At 43.7% G+C, this 12174-nt stretch overlaps 1 protein-coding gene across 1 annotated transcript in view; it reads left to right on the forward strand.

Annotated features, from left to right (window-relative positions):
* Npsr1 (neuropeptide S receptor 1) overlaps positions 1-12174 on the forward strand; it is a 208947-nt gene that overhangs the window by 180349 nt on the left and 16424 nt on the right. The window contains exons 4-5 of the mRNA XM_051156800.1: positions 278-371; positions 2564-2765. Coding sequence (XP_051012757.1) covers positions 278-371; positions 2564-2765 — 296 coding nt within the window. The remainder of the gene's footprint in view (positions 1-277; positions 372-2563; positions 2766-12174) is intronic.

Below are 12174 nucleotides of genomic sequence, written 5' to 3' on the forward strand. Positions count from 1 at the left end.
AGATAACTGTACCATGCAAATGTCATGAGAGCCTGATCCTGACGTGTGGAATGTCCAACAGTGCATAGAAAGAGATGTGACCATCCTCATCCTATTGCCGGTAGCAGTGCAGAGTCTGCCTGCAAAGCCCAGATCTGCTTCCAGCAGGGAGGGTCAGGCAGTGCCTCTCTACCTCAACCCTCGCTGGTACCGAAGTTCAATCCCCTGGTTTCTAAGTAGCGAGAACACTATGCTTCTCCCGTGTGAAGTCATATGTGCTGTGTGGTTCCCATCCTAGGTTGTCCTGCTCTATGCCTCTACCTACGTGCTGGTGTCCCTCAGCATAGACAGATACCATGCCATCGTTTACCCCATGAAGTTTCTTCAAGGAGGTGAGCAAGCATTCTTTCATAAAGGTCATTTATGAGGGTGGAGACATTTTTGCTAATATTTTATTAGTGTTTTTCTCTTTCCGCAACCACACCCTTTTTTCTTTCTAATCTCTTTTTCTCCTATTCCTCTGCTGCCTAATGGGTCAGAATGTCCAAAAAGGTCGAAAGAAAGTTTGGGTGCCAGGGGAAAGCTACCAGCCCCCTACAGCATAGAGGAAGCCCTAGGTGGCCCCATGCTGTGCCTGTGCACCTCAGGGCAAGATCTTTCAGCACTGCTAGCAAGCACACCCTGACAAAGAGATGAGTACTGTCTCCTCACGCTCTTCCTTTTCAAGAAACAAACACCTGTCCCTTCTTTGCTCCAAACCACAAAACTGGAAGGAAAAAAAAAAAAAAAACCAAACCCTTTTCATTTATTGAAAACAAATGAATGGCTCTTTAGTCCAGGATCCCTGAAAGAGAAAAGTAGGCGGCCAGTAATAAGCCAGCTGATGCTCATGGCAGGAAACAGAGCTTAGAATGCTTTTTTGGTTTATTTATTTATTTGTACACAGTACTCTGCCTGCATGTACACTTACAGGCCAAAAGAGGGCATCAGATCACGTTATAGGTGGTTGTGAGCCACCATGTGGTTGCTGGAAATTGAACTCAAGACCTCTGGAAGAGCAGTCAGTGCTCTTAACCTCTGAGCCATCTCTCCAGCCCCAGGAATTGCTTCTTGATGTCCAGTGCATGGTGTAGAGGGAGAGGCAGAGCTCAGGAAGTTTCGAGTCCTGAGACATGGAGGCTGAACCACAACTAGCACCTGTCTTCTGCGTTCTCCAACCAGGTGGGAGGGATGGAGGCTCTACTTCCATGGGAAGCAGCAAGCAGATGCTGCTGTTGGGGTCAGAGGAGCCATCAGTGCTTTGGTGATGAACATTGCATAGGACCAGGCGGCTACCCTCTGCTCTGTACACAGGGAGGCCTGGCCTCATGGCTTCCGAACCTCCTGATCTACCTATGGCAGCTGAAATTTCACCACAAAAATGGGGAGAAAATCAGGGATATTTTAGATGTGACAAAAGCTAAACTAGGGAAAGTAAATTATGCACTTAAAATGCATCCCACAGAATTCCTACCTAAAGAAGACAAGTCGAATGAGTCAGCAGGACCTTTTCATAGATCTACAGAATGTCATGGGAGAGCTACAGACAGGGGAGAGCTGCGGGGATTTCATTATAACTGACTATGCATGAGTTTGTTTGTTCTGTTCTTGAATAAAGTGACAATTTCCTTAGCCAGCAACTACAGAGAGATTGGTACTACTACAGGCTTTTAGCGGAACTGAATGTAAGAATAATTAGTAATGTACCAGCAATGCTGACTCAAAATATGTGTCAGGTATGAATATAATCTCAGACTCTGAAGAAACCAATGTTAGCAAAATAGCACATATGCATAAACACTCATTCCTGTGTGCTTGCACACACACAAACACACACACATACACACACACATACACACACACACACACACACACACAGAGAGAACATAACACTTTAAATCAGTTGGGAAAGAATGGTTAATACATAATATTGGACAAGCTCTAGAGCCAGTTGAAAGCATTAATTCACCACAACTAATTAAAAACAAACCCTGTTAGACCAGAAAAGCAAGCCACTCAAACATACAGGACTAGGGAAATATAATGACAAATCTCCCATCATCTTAAGGACAGGTATCTCTAGGAATCATACTGAAAGCAGAAGCAGTAAAGGAAGTCATTTGTCACTGCATCAAGGTCTTCAACTATTTATACAAATAAAAATTATAAACAACAGCAAAAGGAAAAGTGGAGATTTGTACCAAAACCAACTAAACAAACAAAAAGCTAATATTTTATGTCCATTTTGACAAAGACTTAAGAATATCAACTGAAAAAAATAAAAAAGAAAGAAAGAATTAGGAGATGTGCCGCTAATTAAAGAATTGCAAGATTAAACACGTAGAGAGAAGCTTGTATCAGCCAGCTAAATGAGTGAAATAAAAATCTTCTTAAAGTTGGGGACCAGTAGGAGGAAACTAATACTTCTGGTGACACTGACAGCTCCCAGTGGCTCTTGGCCAGAGACCAGTCTCTAGAGTGGATCCTGTGTGCTTTCCCAGCATGTTCCGAGGTGCTCAGGCCTCTTTCTCTTTTCTTTAAGCAGAGAAGCAAGCCAAAGTCCTCATTGGAGTAGCCTGGAGCCTCTCGTTTCTGTTCTCCATCCCCACACTGGTCATATTTGGGAAAAGAACACTCTCCAATGGTGAGGTGCAGTGTTGGGCACTGTGGCCGGATGACTCCTACTGGACCCCGTACATGACCATCGTGGCCTTTCTGGTGTACTTCATCCCCCTGACAATTATCAGGTAAAGGTCAATGGGCTAGACTCTGCCTGAGCAGGGTTCTACTTCACCTCTTCACATCCATCAGTCACTGTTCCAATCTCCTTGTGGGAAGCTGTTGGAACACAGGTCTCTATCTAACATTGTCTATGGGCTCAGCCCAGTTCTTCTGAGGCAGGCTTAAGAGAGGAGAACATTGATTGAGGATGTGCTCAGACACCATGCATGGGGCCAAGTGGCCAATCCTGTCTTTCACAGTGCCACCCTGTGAAATATATTACTTTATTTTATGAAAATTAAGACTCAGGATCAGAGCAGTGAAGGAACTGAATGTTACATGGGATTGAAATCTTGGTCTGTCCAATTACTCTCTCTGTCCTCTCTCCTATATTATAATCATATAACCTTTCACATTGTGTTACAAATTGTAATACTAGCTTTGGAGAATATTAGAAACTAAACAAACCGAACCAAAAACAATGCAATAGTATATTAATTAGTACATGCTTGACTCTATGGACGGTGGCCATTGATATCACTAACACATCTCGCAAACCACCACTGAAGGATAAAAGGACTCCAGGAAGAGAAGGCGAAGGAAAGGGAAGAAGCAAGCTCCTTGGTGATCAAAGGCTGGAAATAGCATGGAGGCAATGAGTGCACAGGCAGATAGTGTCTATCAAGGAGAAATAGATAATGACTTTCTCTCCATGGCTAGATGCAGAAGAAGGAAGCATAGTTCATTGCAAAAAGCCTTGGCGATCAAGTCACAGAATGGAACTTAGTCCTGAGGCCACAGATGACTACAATGTGGTCAAAGGTAGGGTCTCACTCATCCACACAGCAAGACACTAGTGCAACAGTGGCCCAACTTGTGTAGATAAGGCGCATGAAAGAAACTGCCATGACAGGTGTGCATGTGGGCTGTGGTATCTTGCATTTTTTGGGTGTTCCTTACCTGCTAGGAAGGGTCACATCAAGCCATGGGGAAGGCAGGTCAGCCTTTGGGTTGTGATAGTACACAGCATAGTAAAAGGAAAAACAAACAAAAGAAATCCTCTAATTAAAACTGCAAATGAGCCTTTAATGGTTGCCTAGGAACTCACAGGAAGATGTCCAGGTCGGAGACGGTACACCTTTAGGACTTTGGATGCATGTACACAAACAGTCTACAAATGTAATTTCTGAAAGACCATGTGGAGGGCTCTTGGCTCTTCTCCCAGCCCAGAGAAAGGCAATACAATTTCTTTATTTCATCTTTTCCAAACTGTGAGTTAGGAAAATTCAACTCTTTGCTTTAATGTGCATCTATTTTACTTATCAGTCAGCTTGGCTATTTCTAAGCATCTCCTGACATTATGGAAAATCACCTGCTTTGTTGCTCAGTGCACCTTCGGTCTCCTGAAACTCTAAAGCCGAGAGGAATGCAAGCTATTACCCTCCAGCTGTGACATTTTCTCAAAGGTGTTTTACACTAAAAAGAAACTAAAGGTGGCAGTAGCAGTGACTGGGACAGTCAGGTCACTAGCTCCTCTGAGATAGGTAGCTGTCCAGTTGTCTTTGCTGAACTGACAAATTAGCATCCACATTTGTTTCAACTTCCTGGCCTCCTGCGCACCAATTTGAATGAGAGAGGGCTGCGTGGAAAGACGAAGGTCTAAGATGATGTGGCCAGCCAAAGGTAGACTCATCAACAGTGTTGGAAGAAACTGAGTGAAGGAGAGAGACTGGGTTATAAGGAGGAGCGGGGCTCAGCAACTGAGGCTGAGGCTGGGATTCCAGAGGCTGGGAGTGGGTGGGGCTTAACACCTGATTGATTTCCCATCCTCCACTAAGCCAGGCCTTTTAAGTGCCCACTTACCAGGAGGTGGCCCCAGCTGGAGACCCACACAGCTAGCTCTCCTTGGCCGTTTCCTAGCAGATTTGTCTGGGGATCTGTGACTGAGATTTCTTTTCCACTTTTATTTGGCTGCTTTTTGCAGTAGGATTGCTCCTCTGGACTGCCTGCTTTGTTGTTCAGTGCATCTTTGGTCTCCTGAAACTCTATAGCTGGGAGGAATGCAAGCTATCACCCTCCAGCTGTGACATTTTCTCAAGGGTGTCTTAAGCTAAAAGGAAGCTAAAGATGGCAGTAGCAGTGACTGGGCTTGAAAGGCGGGTTAGGGTGGGACTAGAGGAGAGGAGAGAGGGCTGCAATGGATATATAAAGTGAATAAATTAATTGATTAATTAAAGTGAAGAAAAACCAAGGCTTAATTTGTTTGGAAAATAGTTTCAAAGGAGTTTCACCCAGCTCCCACCATTGCAGGGCCTCCATTAGAACTGTGCCTGCTTCCTAGCTGCTGGTGACCTTCCATGTCCTTGAGCTTCTTGGAAGCATTTCCTGTCTGACAGGAAGCCAGAAGGTCAGCCATCAGCTTTGCTCCTTTTTAAGCCAAAAGCAGCTTCTCTCTTGGGGGAGACGAGGCTTCCTCTATCTCTTGAACCAAGGTCAAGCACACACTGCACTGCCTGCCCCCTGCCCCGCCTCTCTCTCTGTGTCTGTCTCTCTCTCTGTCTCTCTGTCTCTCTCTCTCTCTCTGTCTCTGTGTGTGTGTGTGTGTGTGTGTGTGTGTGTGTGTCTGTCTGTCTGTCTGTCTGTCTGTCTGTTTCTCTGTCTCTCTCTTCCTCTTCCTTCTTTTCTTTTTTCTTAACTCTGACCCCCCTGACTTGAATCTGTTGTTGATACCTTTTATATAAGGTTAAATAAAGTCATAATTGCAAGCTTACCTAAAATAAGAAACAACTCAATGGTGTTCACTCACTTTGGTTGTCACATTCATGATTCTTCAGTCAGTCATGCTAAATAGAAACAAAAGTATGATACTCTTTCCCTGTCACCATAACACACACACACACTTCCTATTTCACATGTGTGCTTCTAATGTGAAATTTTCATGTCTACATCAATTTGGGGCATATGTTAGTCCACCTGTTAGTATATATGGAAGGAAAGAAGAAAAGAAAAGGTGAGGTGTCACCAGAAGCAAACTCTCTTGAGAGCTGTACATGAATAAAGATGTCACATTCCAGCACCAACTAAAGCAGTCCCCAAGGCTTGAAGTCACCGTGACTGACAGCAGTGGCAACAGCACTCTGCTTTTCTGGGTCAACACAACTTCTTTCTTTTCAAAGTTCACAGTGGAGCTGTCTTTTTGTTCCACTGGGGTTGTTTGCCCTAGTGAAATTCTTCTGCTTTCGCTGCACTTATTTTCTTGTGACCTAATTGATTTCTTACCTTCCTATTATTTTCTCTCTCAGAGACAAAGGTAGAGGCAGACAAGATCCATGGTCACAATTGCAAAGGTAGAAGTGGGAAAATGCGTGTTAGTTACAGAGCACAGATCTGTGTTGTGTGGAAAAAAATCCATTCATTTCGCTTGGGCAATAGGGCTCAGACTGTGGGTCAGCCCCATGGTAAGGCAGTCTCTTGTGGAGTACAAGGCTATGGTGGCTAAAAGGGCCTCAGACACCTGGCCAGCACTCGTCATAACACGAGGCCTAAGGCCAAGGAGAATGCTAGGGCCTGAGTCAACCTATCACATCAGGAAAGGAAGTGACGCTCTAAAGACTATACTCTAACAGGTAGTGAAAGTGTCCTGTTTGGAACAAAACAAACAAAAATGCGCTGACTAGTTCACATGAACTAGTGAGTGGATGTTTCTGTGGAATGTCCGACTCCTTCCACTTCTATTCCTAGATTCTCCTAGCTGCCCCTTGCCTTGGCATCAAAATGGCTCAGGAATGGCTGGGTGACCCAGATCAGACCAAAGAGGTGAATGTCTTCAGGAAAAAAAAACAACTCTGATTTTTAAGAAGTCTGAGAACGAGGTCATCTCTGGGTTGATGCACAACTGGCATTAAGATCCTGCGTTAAAGAGAAGTCTGAGAGCTACCGAAGGGATGGGGACTTTAACGTTTGGACAGCCGTACCTTTGAATTTGCAGTTATGACATATTCATAATATCCCAATTCTATGACCCAGTTCAGAGTGCTCTGTAGTTTGCTCCAATGGGCAATCTTCTGAATATGAGACTCTGAGTACTTGGTGGCACTAGACTTCGTTGGCACGACTGTGGGAGTTGAGTGACTGTCTTCTGCTAAGTGCTGACTTTTCAGCCAACCTATGCAGCTCTTGTCTGCTGGTCCGAGGATCTAAGGACCAAAAGAATGGGTCAGACTACAGTCTGATACTACAGACAACGTTACTTCAGTTCCAGTGCACTTTTATACACAAATGTAACAAAGAAAGCAGTGATCCAAGTAAGGCTGTTTGAGTTCAGGAAAACATGTAAATAAGCATAAGTAAGCACACGCTAAATATTAACAGAGCAGCCCTTTCCAGAACTTTCTCAGGACAGATCAATTTAAATACAATTGCCTGGCAGGTACCACAAATTATATCTGTGATAAAAGGCAGGCAGAAGGCCAAATCCAGATTCACAGAACAGTGACCAGATTGAGTTCTGTAGCTATGTTCTGACATCCAACAAGAATAAACACTCCTTATAAATTGAATATAAATGTTTGTCACGTCTAAGAGCAATCCAGGAAACAAAATGCTCCTGAGGTAAAAGCCCCGCTGCCTTTTCTCCTGAAGCTTCTCTCACAGTTTCCCAGGCACTATTCACCATGGCTTGTTCTTTCGACACTAACCTCAGAAAGAGCACAGCTAATTTAGTGGCACCAAGACACTTAATGGAGCCATTTGTGGCCTTGTCTACTCTGAGAGCCCGCTCAGTCTGGTACAAGTCATGCATATAAAATGTTCAGTTTCTCTCTAAGTTTCTTAAGGTACAAGTTGTCTCAACATCTCCTCTCAGACACTGCTTCTCCCTCCATCCCTCCCTTAGCCCAAGTGCACACAGATAGGCTTGTGGATCTGTTATCCTTCATGCCTTTTTTTAAAAAAATGTTTATTATTATAGATATTCTCAGATTCATGAGCTACAGCAATGGCAAGCCAGTCCTGGCTTCAAGAATATTCCTGTGTGTTTTAGTTACTTTTCTTGTTGCTGGGATAAAATATTCTGACAAGAGTAACCTAAGGGAAAAAGTTTAATTGTGGCTCACAGTTCGAGGTTACAGTTCGTCACGGTGTTCTCCATGTAACGGCAGCAGGAGCTTGAAGCACTGACTCTGCATCCCTAGTCAGGAAGCAGAGAGTGGGGATGGCAGAGGTGACTCAGCAGCTAAGAGCTCTTGCTGCTCTGTCTGATCATCTAGTGGACAATTCCCAGCACCAACATACAACACACAATCATCTGCATCACTAGACCCTCCTCTGGCCTCCTTGATCATCAGACTTACATGTGATACCTATACATATAAGCAGGACATAACCATACGATAAGCACAAAATAAAATAAAATACTTAAAAAAAAAAAAAAAAAAAGCAGAGAGTGCTGAACGCTTATGCTCAACTCATGTTTCTTTCATATCGTCCAGGATCTCAGCTGAGGGAATGTTTCCACCTTATCTGCAGGAAGCCAGTCTTTCCAACTTTATTAACCTCATTAAGATAATCCCAATAAGCATGCAGAGAGGCCCATCTCTTAGGTGACTCTAGATGAAGATCAGCCATCACATTGTATAGCACAAAAGATGTGGGGAGTGTTAAGAGCAGTTAGGATGGACTTTCCCATAGGACTACAGAAGGGACATGAGCCTGGTCCACTGAGGAAGTCCAGAGATGCATTTGGCACATGCCTGTCACATACATCCCAAAGAGAAGCCTGTGGTGCTCTGTTGGTGAGAGAGTACCACACAATGGTTAGTGTGTGATCCAGCTCTGACATTCTCTACCTGTGTAGGGACATGACCACTAGCACTGACCACAAAATGTTGCCAGGGACAGGAAATAGGATAGTGTTCACCAGAGGCTGGTTGACTCTTCTATTTCATAGAATATGAGGTTTTCTGTTCTACACTCTCTCTCTCTGACATGTCCTAATTGTGGAACTCTACCTTTGCCATCCATAAAGTACAGGATTTATGTTTTTATTCCCATAACTCATATATAAAATCACAGAGTAGGAGTTTGTATGCAACAAAAAGAAAGCTCTCACACCTGGCATAGGTTTTTACATTATGGTTTCCAACACCACAGTAAGAGACGGGGCTAATGAGACAAAGAACACTTTATGGAGAGGTAGGCTCAGCAGGCTCACCACAGAGTACTTAGCTCTCTGATGGAGTACTGACTGCCTTTCCATACCCACACCCTTGAGATAAGCAGCAAGCATTCTCCTGGGCATATTCTCTCCTCCCTTGCATCAGGTCACTCCTAACATGGTGACACCAAAGCAAGGATAAGTGAGCAGCCCTGGCAAGACTGTTGCTGTCCTTCACTGAGTTAGTACAAAAGCTCCCTTCTCATCATGTACCCCTTTTAAGTCTCGACTCCACGCCATACCTTGGGCCGCAGCTTAGTATGGGCATACAAGACTACACATTTAATGTTCAGCATGTTAAAATGAGCCCAGGATATTGGAAAAATGACCACATAATTCAAAGCATTTTTCACAAGGTAGGTTTTATTTCTGCAGAGAGGGTTTAACTACATGAAATCCAGCAGAGAAGCGCACCCAGTGGGCATCCCTCTATGCTTTATTCCTAATGCAAAGAGAGCCCTGTGCATCACTCTCAGTGATCAGAGTTCAGCCTCACATTGTTGCACTACTGGCTAACTTGCAATGGTACAGTACCATACATACAAATACAATTCCAAGCACCAAATGAAACTCTGGACACATAGTTTGATCTCAGGAAAAGCTGACTCTGAGGGAATTTGAATTTCTGCCAAGTGGTTTCTTTACAATAAGTTTTAAATGGAGTTTTGTCTTACATAGCCCTTTTATAGAAAAGATGCTACGTTTCTTTTACCTTTCCATGAGGCCATGTGAGTATAAAATCAAAAAAATAGAGATCTTCCTGCAGTCATCTTTTTGTCCACAAAAGCATTTGCAAGCACTTGTTGCTCTGTGTCAATCCAGGACTCTCCTGGGGCTAAGCAAGCATTTACATGTACTTATTCCATTTATTTGCACAATTGGAAACAAATGCTATATATTGAACCTAGTCAAAACAGTGAAATGTGTAATCAACTCTTTCACTTTGCTGCTGTCCTGGGAACACAGTTTCTGCTGTTTCAGTGTAGAGCCAACCTGTGACCTCACAACTCTGTGCATTTATCTGGCTGCTCCTCATCCTTCTGATCCACCATGAAGGCACATGATCTATCCCTGGCATCTTCCAGAGACAGACCTGCAAGCCTGGCTCTAGTGACTTAACTTCTCCAATCCGACTCCAAATTGCATAAAAGAGACTGGGCTGTTTATTGCCTTCTATACGTTCAGGGAGTAAAGTAGACAGTTATAAGACAAGGATGCTCTCAAACAGAGAAATTCTTCAGTTTTCATGTTTCCAAGAAGCTTAAGTCTCCAGGACAGGAGAGAAGTTGCATTCAAAACATCAAAGACTGCCTCTCCTTGGACTGTTTCTAGGCTACATGGTCATCAGCACAGGGCTGCCACAGACAATCTCTACACAGCCTGTGTTTTTCCAACAGGGTGTTCCAAGGAAGAGAATGTCAACAGGGCAAGTAGAAGTGTTTCACTGAAAAGTAGCATGCAGAGAGTGGTGGGCTACAAACATGCAAAAGAAAATATATCCCAAGAACAAAACAAGGAGGGATGGAAAAGTCTGCAACTTACTCTTACCAGAGTCCACTATTCAGGAAAGTGGGGTCCATATTCATTTGGTTGACCTGCTCCTGTTGGCTGAGAAAAACCCAAGACAAAGACATGCCAAGAAGCAATGAGGTGGTAAGAGGCAGGAGTATAGAAGGAAATGAGAAAATAGTGAGAAGATTTGATGCCGTGACAGTGATAGCATCTCACTGGAATGGACTTGCTCAGTGGGGCCAGGAGTTAAGCTAAAGAGCAGCTGTCTGCCCTGCATCACCATCACTAATGGTGCCTTGGTCTCCGGCTACAGCAGCAGAATGGAGGTGTTTAAAGATTATGACATCACCAGGAAAGAGGGTAGAAGGTACATGTGTTTCAGGAACACAGGGACTAAAGTTGGGGAGATTAGCATGGCTCCCACAAAGGGAAAATAGGCAAATTTATGAAACATTACCTTCTTTTCTTGGATAGCTGCAGTGTTTGACAGATGAGAGTGACCTCCATGGGCTCCTAAGCTTGGTCCCAGTTAGTGGAACTGTTTGGGAAAGACTAGGAAGTGTGCTTTTGTTGGGGGAGATGTGTGACTAAGAAGTGGGCTCTATCTATCTATCTATCTATCTATCTATCTATCTATCTATCTATCATCTATCTATCTATCTATCAGCAAGCCCCTGGTTAACTGCTTCATTTTATAAGAGTGTCTCGTCACTTCAATAGAACAGAAACAGATAGCAGAGAAGATGATAAGTTCTACAGACAGCCAGTACAGCAGTTCGGCTACTCCTATTGCTACAGGACAATTTAATTAGACAGATTAAAATGTAATCTGTGTACATGTTATCACAGTGAAAGAAATTTTCAAAATGAAAAAAGAGATTACAAAGATTTGTACTAACCCTGAAGAAATGAGAAGGAAGGTGCGGATTCTGCAGTCATCTTGAAGGGACAGACAGCCTGCAGCACTTGCTCACTAATTAGACAGGAAAAAAAATGAGAAAGAAGGAGAAATTAAAAAGAAGAAATTTCTGGTGAGGAACTGCTGCTCCTAAGTAGTTTGGCTGGAACAGTAAATGACAAGGATACATATGCAGTGCTTCCATTATCCAGCGAACTGTCAAGGCTGGCCTGGCTTTGTGTCTCTCCACTTGCCTGTAAGGAAAAAAAAGGGGCCAAGTAGCAAGACCTTAACTCATAAGACCTTCTCCAACTTTTTCATCACACACATCCCATATTGTCCATAACATTTGAATTCCTGGTGAGTTGAGTACTGGGATTATCATTGCCCGGTAGCAGTAATGTTTCTCAGTGGTTGAGACCTCACGTTGTGCTGACAGCATCTCTTACAGGTTCATGTGGTCTTCTGCTCTTTAGAGGGATTGTGCAAAGTTTGTCACGTGAAACTCAGCTGGAGGAAGTAGTTCTTGGAGGAGACAAAAGGGGGGGTTTAAGGTTAAGAGCCCAACTCTACTTCCTGTTCCATCTCTAAACTACCCAGATGTGGACTGTTGATCCCGATGTGAGCTCTCCTGGTCTCCGTGCCTTCCCCTTAAACCCTGAGCTGAACCCTCCTTCCCTGAAGCTGTGTCTTACCAACCCTTTAGTAATAACTAAGAAAACAACTAGTACACCTTGTATCTTCTTTCCCTGGAAGGTGAGTTCTGACCTAACAACTGTTCCATGTACAACAAATGCTCACTGCTAGCCTT

The sequence above is a fragment of the Acomys russatus genome, chromosome 14, assembly GCF_903995435.1.
Source record: "Acomys russatus chromosome 14, mAcoRus1.1, whole genome shotgun sequence".
NCBI classification, from domain to species: Eukaryota; Metazoa; Chordata; class Mammalia; order Rodentia; family Muridae; genus Acomys; species Acomys russatus.